Raw genomic sequence first — 19,705 nt, 5'->3', positions numbered from 1 at the left:
CTCAGTTTGGATTAGCCAGATTTCAAATGACCACCAGCCACATGTGGCTATTGGCTACCATATTGAACAGTGTAAGTCTAAGAGATATCAAAGAGTCAACAGTCTCCATTAGTGACAGATCTTCACTCAATCATCCTGACCCAGAAGAACTTAGGCATATTGACAGACATCCTCATGTGTATTAGTCATTTCCTATGGGGGTTTTCTCACTGCCCTCCGTATTTTAAGCACAGCAATGAGCCTTAGGCCTGATGAGGTCTTAACCATAATGATCTCTTCTTTTCCTATCCTTTACTTTAACTTTGTTTCTATGATGTTAAAAATTATATGAGAAAAATATGAGCTCAGTGTTTAAAAAAAGGACACAATCTCTGTTTTACCTTGTGTCTCCCAAACCACCTGTACTTTGAAAGCATGATCATTTGTCATATCCTACAGCATCCAATTACACCAATGATTTCTAGTAAGCTCTCTAGCCTCTCCTACTAGCTTCCTATTAGTTAGCCTTAATATTTCATGGAAGCATTTGAGAGGAATGCTAATTTTCCTCTCGTTTTTTCCTGACTTCTGTTTTGCCTTCACTAGTTTCTCAGTTCTGTGCTAGTTTATTGCATGCTGCTCAATTCTTCTAACTCCGAATCAGTGTGTGCTCAAGGCAGTAACTCTTTAGCTCTAGACGAGACCTGTCCCTTGAGAATGTCTTCAGAAAGGATGGTAGCTTTGAAGTGTCAGGAAATTCACCAGGAATAAGAAGAAACGAAGCTACAAAGCAGACACCAGGAGTAAGAAAATAGCAATGCTCAATGATGGGGCAAATATGCCTGTCAAAGTGGAGGCAATCGTCAGTGAGGGAAGCTGCCACCTCATGTCCAATGCCAAGGACTCGGGGAACCAGCCAAGCCTCCCTTAATTGAGTAAAATGACAATCAGCCATGGTACGAAAACAGAGATGATTTTTATAAATAGGGTTGATAGCAGGATTTTTCCAGCTTCTGATTGCTGTCTGGCTGTGGTTCTACCCTTAGAAAAATTCTGTCCTTTGAGTGCCAAATTCAGAAGAGGCTTTTGCCCAACTTGTTACTGCCATATTTTCTGAATTTCTTAAAATAGAATTGAATCATAATTTAGAAAAAGGACCCAACAGGCAAAAATGGATGGGCTCATAGGATGAAGCTAGGTTTATGGGATGCACTCACCTCATGAATAGTGAAACCTTTCTTAAATCCAAAAATTTTACTGAGGCACAGTTTCTGACAGACATTACACTAAGAACAGTCTCTTACTGTAGGATATTGCTTTGGGGAGATGGAAATGTTAGATGCTTACTAGCTGTTTTAGTTTGGTGCCCTCCTCCAAAGAAAATCCTGTCTCCCCTCCCTTCCTACTCCTCTACCCCACTGCCTGATTCTCTCTCTCTCTCTCTCTCTCTCTCTCTCTCTCTCTCTCTCTCTCACACACACACACACACACACACACACACACACACAATCTAGCATTCTTGAATCAATACTATATAGCTAAACTTAAGAGATTACATGCAAAATTTGTTCACGCTTTGTGATAATGGCCTAAAGGGGTCAGTAGCCTTCTCTAGCTCACTGTGAAAGACAGGCTGAGGCCCCAGAAATAAGCTGTCTCAGTGACACAGGGAAGCCTCCAAATAAGGAGTCTTGATTTCTGAAAAGATGCTGCAGGCTTCAAAGGGCTTTTGGAAAAGAATGGTGGCACCTCTGGGATAGCCTCTTCTCATGGTGGGCCATCTCTATGCCTTATCCATGCATCTTTTGGCCTCCCTGGATCCTCGTGCGAGCAAATAGAATGCAGGCCTGGTTGTGGTTTTGATTTCAAATATCACTCTCTACCAGAGTCCTGGGAGGCATCTCAGCTTACACTACCTCACTCAGTCCACCTCCTGACCCTGTGAAGGAGATGATATCATTACCCTCACTCCACAGAGGAGAAAACCAGAGTTCAGAGAGGTCCGGGGCAGAGTCAGAATTTGAACCCAGACTTTTTCAGTTCTAAGCTAGAACATCTTCTTTCTGGGTACCACCATTGGGAGGATCTGACCTTCCTGACCAGAAGGAGAACACAAGTCTTTGTGGCCAGCCCTCTAGGTGAGAGTACGTTATGAAGTCTTCTCTCCATCCTTATATTCTCCTCTCCTGTCTGCTTTCTCTGCTTGTAGTTGGACCCACGTCCCACCACCTTTACAGATGCATGTTCACCTTTCCTTCCTTTCCAATGCTCTTATATCTCTAGTTTGCATAGACCTCATGGATCAATGGTTCTTTTATTTGCCCAACACTGGATTCTGCTGTCAAAGGAAGTAGTGGAGACAGACACATACCGAAAACCATAATGCAAGTCCGAGTGCGAGAGATGTTCCCGTGTATTTTGCTCCCAGCCAAAACAACGTCCATCTCCTCCGAGTCCATCTGCTTCCCCTGTTATTTTTTTATTTTTTTACCTACAAGTTCAGCAGAACAACAACAACAAAAAAACAGTGGTTGGATTAAAAAGCAACCAAAACAAGTCAGCAAGATAAGCACTTCACATTTTTCTGTGCAGCAGGGATGAAGGAACTTAGTTTGGATGGGTACAGCCCAGTTTCTGGAGCTTCCAGGGAGCAGAGCACCAGATCCCAGGCTCTCAGCCTCTGTTCATTTTGTTATTAAATGAAGAAATGTGTGGTTTCCATGGCAATGGTCCTCCCAAAGTTTTATGGCCTCTCTGAGTACTTGCTAGGCCAAATCTACTCACTTTTAAGAGCCAGTGCTGTTAAGGGACACTTCTTAGAAAACCACATACTAACAGAGAATGGGAAAACCCAGTGCCAGACCCTTATTTTCAATCAGTATCTCCAGAATTTGGCATAAGAAACAACTGCCTCTAGCCTAAAGAAAACTATGGATATAATTTCTGTCTCCTTGAGTCAGGTCATCACTGGGGAGAAAGCTTCGAATCTGGCTGAAGGCAGTTCATGAAAATGCTAGATTGTAGCAGAAAAGAATTTGTGACCTTGCTGCTGCCTCTGTCATTTTAATGCTTCCTTGTCACTGATGCGAGGCAGGCCCTGCATATTCATCCGTGCCCTCCTGTGCAGAGAATGGCCTTGGGCAGGGTAAGTTACATATTGCAAGCTCATCGTGTGGTAGACTCTATGACAAGCCTCCCGGTCTCCTTTGGGCATGAAGGACTTGCTCTCTCGCTTGCTGGGAAGGCTCTGACAGACAGTTCTCAGCTGCCAGCAACCTGTGGGCAGTCCGTAAATCCACTCAAGGTCACACTCCGTTTCTGGGGTGGCCTCCATCCAGGGGCTGACTGATAGGAAGCTACAAAGGCCCAGCCCCCTTGACTCAACTTAGGACAATTCTGAAGGATCATCTGGCAGGGCCAGACAAGGCCTGTTGACACTACATCACAGCTTAACCTCCCCCTCTGCCCAATCCCTCCCAGCAGGTGTTAATACTAAGAGCATGCCCTGAGAAATGTCTTGGCTGCTAATTTGCATGCCAAGTCTTGTCCTTAAGAACTTGATTTGCCGTACATTCTAAGGTCTGTAAGTTGCCCAGGTCAGGAGTCTTCCCTTAGGAGAGCAGAGTCAAGGCACTGAGCTACAATAAGACCACCAGGGGCCTGGTGGTGTTCTCTGATCCTGGACATAGCGTGTTGTCTTGCCCCTAGTCACATCTGATGGATGACGGTGCTTTCATTCTGTTTCAGTGGTCAATTTTTTTGTGAATATGAGATTCACACTTGCCATCTAACACTGATAAGGAATTATTGCAGGCTCTGGAGAAGGGACTCACATATGCCACCATATGCCATATGCCACCTCTACCAAGAGGAATCCTCTGTGTGTCCCTTCTTGTCCCTTAATTGTGCCTGGTGTAACAAATTACTATATGGGCTTAAACAACAGAAATGATTCCTCACACAGTTATGATGCAAAATCAGTTCCACTAAGCTAAAGGGAAGGTGTCAGCAGAGCTGGCGGCTTCTGGAGGCTCTAGGGCAGAAAATATTTCCCGGCCTTTTACAGTTTTTAGAAGCCACCCACATTCCTTGGCTGGTGGCCCCTTCTAAGTCAGCAGAGTAGTGCCTTCTGTCCTGTCTGACCTCTGCTTCTACTCTGACATCTGCCCTCTCCCGACACCCCTACCCTTTTCACCCAAGGACTCTTGTTTGGAATGATATGGAGCCCACTTGGATAATCCCTCCACATCACGACCCTTACCTTACTCACATCTGCAAAGTCCCTTTTCTGTGGAAGGTAATATATTCATAGATTCTGGGGATTGGCATGTGGACGCCTTTGGGGGGGACATTAGTCAGCCTCCAACACCAGTGACTTATGCCCGAGTCAGGATTCCAGGCAAAGGGATTAACATGGGCAGAGGCAGGGAGGCCTGACCTGATGTCATGTGGGCAGAAAATAGAAGCATGGAAAGCATAGATTTCCTGAGAGGCACATCAAGTGATGAAATTGGACAAGATGCAAGGGAGCTGGTTCGTATAGCATGTGCATTTTAAGCTGGAATTGTAGTTAATTATAAACATGATGTAGCTCCTTATTTGCCCAGAAGCACCTGAGGCCAGGATTCGAGTCAGTGTCTTTATGATGCCACCATAGCTCTGGCTCTGTGTTTGGCCCAGGTTAAGAGTTCAGCTCAGGTGTGTGACATCAACAAACACCAGCTTTGGCCTGCTGTGACACTGTGGTGTCTGGGTGCTCTGAGAAGAGAACTGAGGGCACCAGGGCCTGGATGTCTTCATCTTGGCAATGTGACGGGCCTGTTTAGGGCTCACTGGAGAGGGGCATTTCCTGAGCCGGCAGTGTGCATGGGAACGTGTGGCAGAAAGCTTTCTGAAGTCTTAGGTAATAAACCTGGCAGAACGATCATGTCCAGGCTGGAAGATGGGTGCATAGGGTTCATTATGCTCTTCTGTGTACTGAATATTTCCATACTACGAAGTGACATGAGCAGAAGTGAGCAGCACATCGCATCCTTGAAGGCATAACAGGTACCCAAATGGGAAGAGAAGCCTGTGGTAATAATTGGGTGATAACAAGGATAAAAAGGATGAAGGCTATAAAAAGCTCATGTCTGTTACTTATGAGGAAACATCTGTACAAGCGCTTCATAAACTGCAAAGCCTCCCATACCCATAAGGGACTTCTCAGTTTTTAATACAAACAGTATTTCCTCGGGAATGAGGACATTTTCTGATCTTTTGTATAATAAATGAGATGAATTTCCTTCTCCTCCAGGAAGCTTGGGGCCCACCAGAGTAACTCCTTCTCAACACAAGCTTCCCTTTGCTGATAGGAAGCTCAGTCTGAGATGTGTTGATTTTTCTCCCCTGTCTGCCCCTGGTCCCCAGACACTGAAGGATGCCAGTGACAACGCACGCAAGGACTTTCACCGCGAGGCTGAGCTGCTGACCAACCTCCAGCACGAGCACATCGTCAAGTTCTATGGTGTCTGCGTGGAGGGTGACCCGCTCATCATGGTCTTCGAGTACATGAAGCACGGGGACCTCAACAAGTTCCTCAGGTGCGGTGTGGGGGTGGTGTGGGGGGAGACGTGGGAGGGGGCAGGCCTCCGTGATTCTGATAGCCTGAGGGTGAGGATGGGGAGTTCTTGGGAGGGGCCAAGGGTCCCCTGGAACTTTTTCTGGAATGGTCCATCTTGGTTTCAACACCAACATGTTCTGCAGAGAAAGAAACTGAGGCCACAGAAGAGTGAGGGACAGAAGAAAAGAACCATTCCACTTACTCTTGGGTGAAGGGAGTCAAGTGATGCTTCTCTCTGCCGTGAGCAGAGGTACAAATGGAAGATGCTCATTTAAGACCATGAATGGAGGGCAGCCCCGGTAGCGCAGCGGTTTAGTGCCGCCTGCAGCCCAGGGCATGATCCTGGAGACCCTGGATCGAGTCCCACGTCAGGCTCTCTGCATGGAGCCTGCTTCTCCCTCTGCCTGTGTCTCTGCCTCCCTCTGTCTCTATGTGTGTCTCTATGAATAAATAAATAAAGTCTTAAAAAAAAAAAAAAAAGACCATGAATGGAAAGAGGAAGCAGTCCCAGCAGTGTGGGCTGGGATCCTGGATTCTCCCTCCCAGTCTGCATCAGCAGCCATGTCTGCTCAAGTGGGTCTCCGACCCACTTGGCCCCAGCCGCCTTGACTCCCCTGGTAGGCCTGAGCCAGACCCTCTCTATGTCATGTCTCTGGCCCTAACATGTTGTTTTCTTTCTAACATAGCTGCTTCTCAGCTTTGGAAGATTAGCAAGTGTGCTGCCTGTGGTATCTTGGTAGGTAGTAAAACTTAGGAGACACAGGAAAGATGTTGGCCTCAGTTTGTTAACTGTAAAAGGGGCATAATAATATCCACCTTAAGGATGAATGTCAGGATCATTGTGATGATAGGTAATCAATAGATATTGTCCCCAGAACCACAAGGTTGAGAGATCTGCAATCCTGGGGATGTTGCACCTCTTCTTTTTAAATTTTTTAAAATATTTTATTTATTTATGAGAGACACAGAGACACAGGCAGAGGGAGAAGTAGGCTCCCTGTGGGGAGCCCGAGGTGGGACTCAATCCCCCGACCCCAGGATCATACCCTGGGCCAAAGGCAGACGTTCAACCACTGAGCCACCCAGGTGCCCTGATGTTATATCTCTTGTGTTACCATGCCCATTAGACCTCTCTGTTCTCCTCCAGTTTCTGGGGGCCCCAAGAAGGGCTTTCCACAGAAACAGGCATCAGGCAGCCTTGAAAATTCAGAAACTACAGTTTAATAAGTCCATCACTGAGAGAACGGTGGAGGGGGACAGCATGCTGCTGTGCTTAGAAATATCATCATGTGGTGGTACCTCCTGGATCCCTTTTACCAGCTCTAGGCTCAAGAATACATGTGCAATTTAGTTTGTCCTTTACTGGGAGGAGTCCCCCTTCTCTGCCTTGCTCATGACTATGGGGTTGGGGAGAGAATGCCAGGTAAGATTAGGATTATGTAGCCTACTCTTGGTGCTCAGAGACAGTCATCCTGACACATTACTTAGTGTCAGCAGTTTTTCTTGCAGGTGATAGGAGAGGGGATGAAGATGGATTTTGTCTTTCAGACCTCATGTGAAAGGAGGAAAAGAAGCTACTTTTGGTGGAGGTCTAACTGTCCATAGAAGTATTTTTTCCTTGTTCCCATGCTCTATGCTACTTCTCTAATTAAAAATGGTGCTTTCCAAAAACAGCGTAATACAACAAACGTATTTCACCTGGAAGCAATTACATGCTTCTGTGAGCTCACACTGTACTTGTGCGCATATGCATATGTGTGCATGTTGTAAGCATGTGTGTAAATGTGTGTGTGTGTTGATCCTTTCACTTTTGGCTCAGCCAACCTCTCCCTAGCTCTCCTTCCTGCTTCCAGAAGGAGCAAGCACCTGATTCTCCCTGGGCATCTTGCACAAGGCATGGAGCTATTAGAAATCTCTCCCGCTTGATTTCAGAATCTGTTGAACTCTGGTAACAAGAGGTTTTCAATGCCAAAAATTAAGCATAGTAATGTACTGCGAACTACACTCCGTTTTCCCTTTCTGGAAGGGATGCAGCCCGTAAATGCCATGAACATGTCCCCAAGTGTCATTGGCACTGCCCTATAAAGACAGATGTCTACAATTTCCTCTCACCCTTTTTATTCATCCCAAAGCCATACATTGAGTACCAACGTGGCCAGGCCCTATGCTGGGGTGGCTGGGAAATGGGTATAACACATAATTCTTGCTTGCAAAGAGATGCCAGTTCTCCTCTGGAATCTCTCCAGAATTCCCTTCCAATAAGAGGAAGTCAGATAAAGCTTTTTCAAGCAATAGCAGCTAGTATTATTGAGCCTCCTAAGCATTCTAAGCAGTTTAACTTGTATAAACTTCATAAACTATTATTACAATGATTCCCATTTTTACGGTCCAAAAAACAAAAACAAAAACAAAAACAAAAACAAAAACAAAAAACCAACCTGAATCACAGAGCTGAGCTTCAAACCCACAGCCCCTGGCTGTAAAACTCAGAGCCTTAAGCACCGCACTGCTTCTTCGTGAGGTAGCCAATTAAAAAACTGAGAAAGAGGGACACCTGGGTGGCTCAATGGTTGAGCGTCTGCCTTTGCTCAGGGCATGATCCTGGGGTCCTGGGATTGAGTCCCACATTGGACTCTCCTCAGGGAGCCTGCTTCTTCCTCTGTCTGTATATCTGCCTCTCTCTGTATGTCTCTCATGAATAAATAAGTAAAATCTTAAAAAAAAAAAAAAAACTCAGAAAGAAAGTAGCATGCCGCAGGATTCTAGAGCTGGACAGTGTGGCTAAGTGCCGACTGTAACCCACCTAGGGAGAAGAAACCAAGGAAAGGTGAACAGCTCCCTCATTAGAAGCCCACTGAACCTTCCAGCTTCTCAAGCTGGGGTGCTAATGGCATTTTCCCCCCTTTTAAGGCACGTTCTCCCAGAAGAGTAAAATATGTTTTTATTTCCAGGAGCTGCAGGGTAACCTGGGGAATGAAGCAGAAGGCTGGTTTTTTTACTTTATTTATACTCCTCTTGAGAGCTTGTTTAGAATACTTGCCTGCCCTCTTTTTACAAGATTTTCTGCTCAAAGAAAGCATGCAAAGGCTTCTCATTAAAGGGAGGCTTGTCCAAAAACTCAAAAGCAAGCAGGGGACACAACTGGCTTAAAATGCAGAAGCTGGTCCCACTCCTGCACCCCTTCTGCGTGCAGAAGGCCCTGGGAGAGGTGCAGGCCTCAGGTGTCTCCGAGGACCCTGGAGCCTGGGGCTTTGTGCAGAGGTGGCCTGTGGCACCAGTCTCTACTGCTGCCTCTTCTCCAGAGTCTTTCCTATGGACAGAGTCTTGGAGGGGTCTAGGTGCCAGGGGCTGAAATAAGGTTCTGGCAAGTGAGCAACATCGTATTTCACTCTTGGATTTAAATCTATGAAGGTCACGTCCTGGCCTGGATTCTCTGGATATTTCAGGATTTCTCTTCCTTCCTGTGCTCTTCCAGGTCTCTGCTGGTGTTGAGGTCACAGTCAGGGCTTTGTCTCCTGCCATAGGGAAACCATCCCCCCTCTCCCCTGCCCCCTCAGGCTGGGGAGAGCAACTTTGCACCATAGCTAGTGCTGGCTCTCCACAAAAGCCACAAAGCTCTTCACAAGCAGAGTCTCCCTCCTGCTCCTATCAGTGAGCTTAGGAGGGTGCGGTGGGGATGGAATGAGGAAACAGTGCAGTCACCTGAGGTCACTGCCAGCGTCTTAGGATGGGATGCAATTTCATTTTGGATCCCCAGAGCCTTGCCCACCACAGGGGAGCAGTTTTGAGGGGAAGAGATCCCCGAGGCATTTTCCCACACGGCTGGCTTCTCAGTGTGACGAGGGGCATATGGGGCTGTGGTTTAAACCGAGGTGAAGTGTGCACAAGCCCAGGAAGCTCCTCCTTGGGGATGGTTCGACCCAGATATTTAGAGATAAGAGAGACCTACATGATCGCCCAGCCTCATAGCCCTTTGTCTGTTTGACTGATGAGGACATTACAGACTGGGATGAGTTAAGAGGCTTCCCTAGATCCTGATGGTGGAACACTCCCCTCTCCCCATCTAGTGCTTGTTCTCTGAGAAAAAAAGAGAGTGAAAGATTTGGAAATCCAGTGAAGGTGGAAGCACAGGGGCGGGGGGCGGGCTGGAGCCCAGAGAAGGGGGCATGCAAATGCCGGTGGGGACAGTCCAACCAAGGTGGGGCTGGCCCGGTGCGGGGAGATGCAGAAGGAGCAGGGTACTCTGGGATAATTCTGACCCTTTCTGTTTTCAAATACTCATACAGCTCTGGAGCCCTGCAGGTGGGATTGTCCACTTTAAAATCCGTTTAAAATCTACTATATGGCTCAGTGGTTGAGCATCTGTCTTTGGCTCAGGTTGTGATCCCGGCGTCCTGGCATCGAGTCTCACATTGGGCTCCCTGCAGGGAGACTGCTTCTCCCTCTGCCTGTGTCTCTGCCTCTCTCTCTCTCTCTCTCTCTCTCTGTGTGTGTCTCATGAATAAATAAAATCTGAAAAGAAAAAAAGAAAAAAACCTTCTATATTTATTTTGAGTACTTCCAGCTGTCCTGAAGGAATCTTCTTCCTTTTTTTGCCTCTGGTAAGGAGCAGCCCTTTGACTGCTCCACCACCGCTTCCAGAAGAGAAGGACCCTTTATTCTTTGCTCTCAGGCCATCAGGCAGCAGTGACACCAGTCGTGGCAGGACTCAGGAGCTGGGAGCAGGGGACTAATGGGGCTCAAGGCTCGTCTGAGATGAGGACGCTCCTCTCCCTGAAACGTGTGCCGGTGTTTAGATGCCTTAAGTTATCACACAGCTGGGAGAAGGCCAAGTGTATGAGATAGAAGGAAAAGAAGATATACAATACCATACACCTCACCCCTACCCCCGCCAGTGTAAAGAATAATCTAGGCCCAGGGAAAGAATCAATGTGTTGTGATTCCAGAGCTCTCCATGTGGTGGCCAGTACACATGTGGAGCTGGAGGTCGAGGGAGGGGTGGGCAGGAGATGGAATTTTCTACAGGGAATGAATGTCCAGGCTGAGGTGCCCTGGGATTTTGCTCAGTTGGGCCTGAGGGAGACAAGGGCAGCTTGTTGAGACCGAGCCCAGCTGCAGAGCTCTGGCCCTGGTGGGGGTACTCAGGAGGCGTTGGCCCGGGTGAGGGGTGCTCAGCTGCAGCTGGGAGACGGGAGGGGAAGGCTGGGGCTCCCACTGGGGCATGATGACCCGTTGCTCTAATAGAGCCAAACTCTCGCCCTATGTTTTGGTTTTGGTTTATTTTATTTTTGTTCATGTATTTTACTCCATTGCTTTTCAGTGGGCTCTGCTCTCTGGCCAGTGCCTGGCCCCATGCTAGCTCTGGAGCCCCCAAAACACAGACCTGTGTGTGTGTGTGTGTGTGTGTGTGTGTAGGAGGGTACCATTCAGGCCCAGATGGCCCCGAGAATTATAGATTTCCTGGGAATTGGAGCCTGGGTGCTCTCAAAGCTTTAGGGGTGCACTTGTGAGTGAAGCATCTCCCCCCTGCCCTTTAGCTAAGTCAGGCAGTCCTCGAGCTCCCACAGCTCATGGGAGATGGGGCCCCTGGAGGAGAGAGCTGAGGCTCCAGCCACACTTACCATGTCCTCTGCAGGGCCCATGGGCCTGATGCTGTGCTGATGGCTGAAGGCAACCCGCCGACGGAGCTCACCCAGTCCCAGATGCTGCACATCGCCCAGCAGATAGCAGCAGGAATGGTCTACCTGGCATCCCAGCACTTTGTGCACCGAGATCTGGCCACCCGCAACTGCCTGGTTGGCGAGAACCTCCTGGTGAAAATTGGGGACTTCGGGATGTCCCGGGACGTGTACAGCACCGACTACTACAGGGTGAGTGGCTGCCCCCACCAGGAGTCCCCACGGCCCTCTTTCCCTGTATTCATTTGCTGGGGCTGCTGTAACACAATATCACAGACTAAAGGGCTTGAATGGCAGATGTTTATTTTCTCTGAAGGTAAATGTTCAAGGTCAGGGTGATGGCAGGGTGGCTTTCTCCGAATGCTTCTCTTCTTGGCTTGCAGACGGCACCTTTCTCTGCATGTTCACGTGGTCTTTTTGCTGTGTGTGCACCCCTGCTGTCTCTCTCTGTGTCTAAATGTCCTCATCTTCTAAGGACTCCAGACATTGGAAGAAGGCTTACCCACAGTCTCGTTTTCACCAAATCACCTCTTTCAACACCCAAACACAACTATGTTCTGAGGTCCTGAGGGTTAAGGCTTCATGTGCAAATTTGGGGGAACACAATTCACCCCATAAAACCCATCATGCTCTTTCCACAGTGCTCCAGAGCTGTGTGTCATATCTCCAAGAGAAAAGCCCTCAACATCAGGGTTCTGCCAGGGGAGCCCAAGGGCTTGTGGGAATTCCTGGATGACACAAGGTTAAAGGATTCTGGCATTTGTATTTGATTCTGTGAAATTATGCCTGGAGCCTTTGTCTGAGGGTGTGGCTGAAGATGAACTTTTTCACATAAATAACAGCACCACAGACCTTGGAAGTTCCCACCCAGAACCATCTTGGTTGAAAGTAGATTAGGTATTGGCCTTCTTTGTGAGATGTAAGAGGTTCTGTCCTCCCCTCCTCCCCAAATAGTGCCTCCTCTGGCTGGTGGGGGTTCCACCACTAGAAACACTAAAGGTTAGAATTGCAGAAACAATTCAGATCCCCTGTACCTGGAACTGGTCCCTTTAGCAAGATAGATTTGGAACTTGGGGAGGAGAAGAAAAGGGCATTTCTGGAAACCCTGAAGTCATGACATTGAAAGTGAAGATTTGAGGTAATAGGACATTTCAAATCCTCAGTTCGGTTTTACTGTGGTTTTGCTTGATTTTCAAGGGCAGAGGAAGAAACTAAGAGAGAAAAGGAATAAATGTCTTGTGTGTACATAGCCTAAGATGGAAAACCATATAACTCCCCTAGCTTTCATAAGATAAGACTGGTAGAGACAATGCCTTTCCTCACCTTCATCCCTCCCTTTATGATTTATTTTTGAGGATCTTAGTCTGTTTGTTTCCTACACCCCTCTCTGCAGCCTTACCCAGTTCTCATGCCTCTGCATTTTAGTTAAGCCAACATCACTACAAGTAGTCTATGAAAATAAATCCAGTGCTTTGCTGCATATTCTTCTATAGATTGTTTTGTGGGGTTTCTTCCTTTGTCACCTTGATAAGCATTGTCCATAGTCTGTGGGGCAAAAGAGAGTGGATACCAAACTGAAAAGGATTTTCTTGGGTGTCTCTGTAGAAAACAGGAGAATGGTCTTAACTACAAGTGTTCAAAATGGAGCTTTGAAGTACCTGTTGAGTCTAGAGATGACTAGTCTCTTCTAAATATCTAAAACATGGCAGGAAATTTTCCCTACTAATAGATGCATCTCCACTGTTAGCTCTTTTCTTTTGGTGGGAGGTGGGGGTGAGGACTTTTCCCTGTCTCAAGAGATGAAGAACCGCTTGAGTGTTTCCCTAAAGAAAAACTCTGCTGTTCCTGATGAGCATCGAAGGAAGAAGCATGTGGCCCAAGCAACAGCTTTCTCTTTAGCAGTAAGTTAATAAAGGTCTTATAATGTTTGGCACAAAATAAGTACTCAACAAATGTTTTCAACTTTGTCATTATCCAAATGGACAAAATCATGCTTCATTCCCAAAGCTAGCCAGGTAGAGTCCAGTGTCCTCTCCTATAATCTCTAGAAAAAAATGAATCTGAGGAAAAAAGATAGAAGTGCTCAGTAGTGGAAAGATCACTTAAGTAAAAAAACAATTTTAAGTAGAGGCACTCCAAAGGAGATACACAAATGGCCTATAAGCACATGAAAAAATACTCAACATCGTTAGTCATTGGGGAAATGTAAATCAAAGCCCCAATGAGTATCACTTCACACTCACTGGGATTCTGTGATAAAGACAGACAATAGTAAGTGTTAACGGGAATGTGGAGCAATCGGAGCCTAGATACACTGCTGGTGGGGATGCAAAATGGTGCAGCTGCTTTGCAAATGGTTTGGCAGTTTCCCAAAATGTTCAACACAGACTCATCATCTAATTCCGTGATTCCACTCCTAGGTATATACCTAAGAGAACTGATTATGTTTTCACAGAAAAATTTGTATATTAATGTTCATAGCAGCATTATTCATAATAGCTAAAAACTGGGAACACCTTAAGTGTCCATCAACTGGTGAATGAATAAATGAGATGTGGTGACCCATACAACAGAATGTTATTCACCAGTAAAAAAAAAAAATGAAGTACTGAATCATGATCCAACAGGATTGAACCTTAATGCCACCATTATGGTAAATGAAGGAATCCAGACTCAAAAGATATAATTCCATTCATATGAAATGTCCAGAATAGGCAAATCCATAGAGGCAGTGAGTAGATCCATGGTTGCCAATGGCTTGGAGGATGGAGAATGAGGAATGACTGCTACTGGATATGGAGTTTCTTTATAGGGTGATGAAAATGTTTTAGAAGTGTATGGTGATGGTGGTGGTTATTTAATATATTTACCAATATACTATACCAATATACTATCATTGAATATATAATATACAATGATAATATATAATAATCACTGAAAGGTAAATATTATACCTTTATATTATATATATGAATTATATCTCATGCCTTTAAAAAAGTCTCAAAAGGACAATACTAGCAAAATAGTGACCATTATTATGAACATAAGAAGTTAGTCTGGATTATTTATACACATTATAAAAGTGTCTAAATCTTTTATCTACTTTATTTTGTTACCATTTACTAAAAAGAAAATCTACTACTTAGGTGACATTTTCCCGAAGTATTTTTTTTTCTGAATTGATCAGAGGAAATAATAATTTCCAGTTTCTTTGTCAAATGTTCTTGGAACTATTTTAATCATTAGCAAATGTGCTTCAGATGCCACATTTATGTATCCCCATCCCCCACCTCTGTCTCACCATGAATACTAAGCAGTCGTGGCTGGGAGATCTATATGTTCATTTGGCTATTTGTTGTTCCCACTAAGGATGAGGAAAAAGAAGCAGCCTTACTTTGGCCTCTGTTATAGGTGAGGATGGGCAGGAGTGGGCAGGAAAGCAGATGATGGATGTAAGGACTGACAATTTGATAGTAGCCTCGGAAAACAAATAATAGTTCACTTCTTGGTTCCATGACACTAATTATTATCCTAGAAATCATTCGTAGAATATTTTCACTTATTAAAAATATCCAAAGCAAATCAGTGGGCTCCATTCTGTTGGGTTTGTCCAATGCACAAACAGAAGCTATTGCCAATTCTGCACCTGAACTCTAGCACCATCTTTCAGTGGCTGTTTCCCAGAACATTCTGGCTTTCCCACTAGTTATCCACCTGCTGGATCATCTCTAAGCTCTACCTCAGACCCCTTCTCATTGTGGCATCTTTTCTCTCTGTCACCATAGCTGGGGAATATGACTTCTTTAAAGCTTCAGTTTCTTATGTGCAAGCATCTTAAGGATGTTTTTCTTCATTATTCTCCTCCTGTCCTCCTCCAACCTGCATCAAACCCCAGGGTGAGGAGCTGCTTACTGTAGCTGGTGTGGGCTGTCATCACCAATGTTAAAAATCTGTTCTGTCACAGCAATAGGGGAGGATTTTTGTATTAGCCAAAGCTCCCTTATCTAGAAGGATGATGATTGGTCCTGGAGTCAACTAGGTTGAGGAGTAACATGTCCCTTATCTTTAAGCAAGAGCCAAACCCATTGGCAACCTGAGCCTTCTGCTCATGGTGCCTTATGAGCAGCCTTGTGCAGCTCTGTGCAATCCATGGCAGGAGGGGCATGTGGCAGCTGTTCCTCCGTCATGGGGGAGCTGGCAGCACCAGAAAATGGCTGCCTTAAGGCTTCTACCCTGTTACAGCTGAACTAATTATATCCTCCCAATGAAGGGAGAAATCGGAGCAGTACATTTGCATTGAAACCAGCCTGATATGGTGGGTTCAAAATTACTCTAGCATTTATGTCCTCTGAATTGTTTTAATTAGCAGCTCTGCAGTACCAATCTTTTATTTGGTTTTTATTGCTTCCTTCCACTGGCAAAACCTAGCACTTAGGAAACATCTGAACCAGATTTCTGCCTGTCAGAGACCTAGGATCTCACTCTACTTGGTCATTACTGGGCCAAAGTGGATCTATTGCAACTTTTCTAATGTGCACTTTGGTGGTTTTCACTGTTTGGGTCCAACATGTGCTTAAAATGAATGTGATCTGTTGGTGAGTAGAGAGCCTAAAGATCTGAAATTCAAGCTTTTAAATCTTGTTCCCCTTTCAGCTTTAGCTTTACATTGAAGTGGTAAGAAATCCTATCCTTTAATTCATCTTCCACTTAAGGAGGAAAAAGAAGGAAGCAGAATAGGCAAATTGATTTATGGTGGACCTTCAAAAAAGCAAATGAGTATATATCAGCTAAGCAGGGCCATCATCAGAATCCTGAAGTATTTAAGTGACACCAGTGACAGTGACTAAGAAATTGTCTTCAGTTGCTCAATACCAGTTTATTAACTGCAGAGAGAAAAGAAGATGGATTTTACTGAAATCAGCTGATGTAACAAGTAGCAAGAAGAACTGATTTGAATTTTAATATCAACTGGAAGATGAAGTCCTGAACCTCAGAAATGAGGGGAAGACATTGTAACTCCAGAACCAGATAAACACGTGAGACATAATCAAGAGTTAACTTTCAAACCTTGGTATTAAAAATAATGTGTTTATTTTTAAGGAATATTTTTACGTAATATGAGCACTTCTAGATAAATCAATTGACAAATAGATTGATTGATAGATTGATAGAACAATCTTGACTCATTCCATAAATGTGCTTGGTGAATTGTTGTGTAAAATACCAATGTCATTCCCTCTATGAAGAACATAGAGGGTGCTAATTCTTAAGAGGTAGTTCCTGTTCCATCTCCTCCCAGACTTCCTCCAAGCTGAATAAATACTCACAAATCCATGATACCTCCATGCATCATATAAATAAGCAGTACAACATAGTGTTTAGACAAAGTTCATACATTATGCTATGTTGTACACCTAAAACATTGTGTGTCAACTATATGCGAATTTCAAAAAATATATCTAATAAATGCATTCTCACTTATAAACAAATAAATAAGCATTATAGCATAGAGCACATTGCACCAGGGAAATTTGTTCATATATGTGTCTTCTCACTACTTTGGGAGCAGGGAGAAGACAAGTCTTAACACATCTTTGTATCTGTAGAGAAAAATGGGCATGTGTCCCTGGGCATGGCACATATTGGGCCGTCAATGCATAATCGCTGAACAGGATACATATCAAGAGAACCCTTTATGGGTGTGACTTTTCAGCCCTGTAGAAGAATAGAAGATACTCGGATTTGCAGATGGGCCTGGCCCTGAGGCTAGGAGTACTGGCTTCAGGAAGTAAAGGTAGGGATATAGGGATGTCCTTACTTCCAACTTTTTTTTTTTTTTAGTAGCGATCCCAGAGCTAAAATTTATTTGCTCTTATATTATAGTAAAAAACAAAAAACAAAAAAACAAAAAACTTCCTCTGGTATACTCTGCCTAGAACCTTTGAACCAGGCACATTGTTCATTTTAAGAGGCAGCAAAGTCCCTTCCTAAAAGAGGAATGTCCTCTGTGTCATTAATTCTTCTTTGCATACATTATTTCCTTATTTTCCCTCTTAATATATACTACACAATTGCTCAACTTCCACATGAACAGTTAATAGACCTTTCTATTAGACTTCTTTTGATTAAAGTGGCCCCAGAAACTTAAGAGCTTATTTATTTCATGAAATCATCTTCCATTTATGTTTCATACCACAGTCAGAGAGAGCACAGTTCAGAGGAACCTGTCTGCTGGGGAGAAATCAGAACATTGAGTTCAGACGAATTCTATATTAAACTAGATTTGCATAAATTATTTCAAGATTCTAAATTGGCTTAATTTGTATTCAAGCCTTCCTAAGAGCCTTTCACATATGCTTTGGCGTAGCAAAAGGGTGGGTGAGTGTCCTTGCATGCATCCATTCATTTTTTGGACACAGATGTATGAAACAGCTACTATGCGCTAGATGCTTTACGAGATACTAAAGGCATCCAGATAAAAAAGACATGTGGGCTGTGACTTGGAGTTCTTGCCCATGTAATAACGTGATAAATGCTGTATTAGAGACATGTACACAAAGAGGAAGCCACCAGCCTACTTTGGGAAATCAGAGTAGGGTTCACAGAGATGTGACATTTGAACTGGTATATAAGATATGAACCCCAAATCGTTCTATTGGCAAGAGGGCCCTGGCCAGGTGGGGAGGGAGACATTGTTGGCATAGGAGGAAGCTATGAAAAGAGATGGTAGTGTAAACATCATGGTGTGTGGCCAGGGAATGGGGGCCCCTCTGCCTGCAACCTTTGCAGGCAGGCTAACAAAGTAGGCTGCTGAAGGAAGCTATTATCAGATTTCTCAGGGACCTGTTTACCATGCCAAAGACTTTGGACCTGGTCCTTTTGGCAGCAGGGAGCCGCTGAGAGTTTTTATGCCAGAGAGAAACATGTCAGATTGCATTCTGTCACCTTATGAAAGTAGATCTGCCCAACGGACCCCTAAATCCCCACTCCTGTATAGCAGAACAGCGTCTCTCAAACTGGGTTCCCCGAGCTGTCAGGGGGTGTTTGCCAGTGAAAGAGATCAATGATCACCAAGCCTAGTGATCGTTTTCCTTGCTGCAGAACTCCTCAGAGCCTTTCATCTGTCACTGTGCCATGTGACCTTTCAAGAAGGGGTATGGAAAGTGGCCGAAGCCAGCAGGGAAGAGCTGGCCTGCTAATTCTTTGTCCAAGGTCCCCTGGTCCTATTCATTTCCCAGGACTAGTCAAGACTGTTAGCAGGACATGGAATAAATCTCCCATGTTTTTTTCAGGCTCCTGAGTCCCTTATTCCTGAGATCACTAGCCTGTTCATTTTGTCCATAAAAGTGCATCCACAGAAATTAAGTGAGCTGTTAGGTGCTCTGGGAACGAAGGTAGGCTCAGATGGGCCAGAGGGACTCTGATTCCTCCAGGTGCTGAGAGGCATCTTTAGCGGGTACTTCCTCCCCCTTCTCTCCTGTTTTTGAAACAGTCAGGCTTTAGTTTTCTCACACTCATGACATTCCATGGTTTTTTTTCATCACTGAGATCAGAGCCCCTTAAAAGAGGAAGCTGGCAACAAAATGTTAGCGGGGGTATGGAGGAAAGAACATCAGACTGAGGTCCTAAAGGTGAAGGTTCAAATCTGATTTCTCTTTTCTAATCTTATGCTTCTATCAATGAAGAATGAATCTAACCAAATGCAGTGGCTGGCTAGCAGTGGCTGAAACAAACAGTCATTTTCGCTTAATGACAAGGAGTTCACATCACAGGTGGGCAGTTTCTGGTTGGCTCCCAGGCTGCCCGGTGTCCGAGCTATGGACTGGCACTTGATAGTTTCTTGGTCTTTTCCTCACGGCTGCAAGATGGCTGCAGCAACTCCAAACACCTGCAATTCACTTAGAGAAGAACAGAGGCAGAGCAGCTTCAGGGAGCAGTTTCTCCTTGCATACAGTCTTCTCATCGGAAAGTAAATCTTTCCCAGAACATCCCCTCTGCAGACTCCTCCATTCACTTCCTAGGTCACAGGTGGGTCAAGACTAAGAGCTGGGCAAATTTACAGAGATTAATGGCTTGTTACTAAACACCTAGACAAAACTGAGATTCTACCACAAGGAAGAAGGAACCAAGAGATTTGTGACCTTTCAGTAAAAGACTTAAACAAAACTGTGATTCTACTGTGGAAAGAAAGGAAGCAAAAGTGAATGGCTTTGGAGAGAATAAAGAAAATTGTCATACTGACGTTAGTTACCCTCATGGCCTCTATCTTTTTATTGGAAGTGAGTTCCTGCCTTTAAAGTTTGTTGGGAATAAATAAATAAATAAATAAATAAATAAATAAATAAATAAATAAAAAAGTTTGTTGGGAAAACTGACTTGAAGTGGCATATAACCATTGCTAAAAAATAAAATTACTGGAATTTCTTTGTGGGAGATCTTTAGTCCT

At 44.8% G+C, this 19,705-nt stretch overlaps 1 protein-coding gene across 4 annotated transcripts in view; it reads left to right on the top strand.

The window, feature by feature from the left end:
* Window positions 1-19,705, top strand: part of NTRK2 (neurotrophic receptor tyrosine kinase 2) — a 332,403-nt gene that overhangs the window by 256,948 nt on the left and 55,750 nt on the right. For all 4 annotated transcript variants that reach the window (XM_041744000.1, XM_041743999.1, XM_041743998.1 and 1 more), the window contains 2 exons: window positions 5,389-5,561; window positions 11,217-11,451. In XM_041744000.1, the coding sequence (XP_041599934.1) occupies window positions 5,389-5,561; window positions 11,217-11,451 (408 nt within the window). The remainder of the gene's footprint in view (window positions 1-5,388; window positions 5,562-11,216; window positions 11,452-19,705) is intronic.

Source organism: Vulpes lagopus, chromosome 2 (genome assembly GCF_018345385.1).
Source record: "Vulpes lagopus strain Blue_001 chromosome 2, ASM1834538v1, whole genome shotgun sequence".
NCBI classification, from domain to species: domain Eukaryota; kingdom Metazoa; phylum Chordata; class Mammalia; order Carnivora; family Canidae; genus Vulpes; species Vulpes lagopus.
This window is presented reverse-complemented; position numbering and strand designations above follow the sequence as displayed.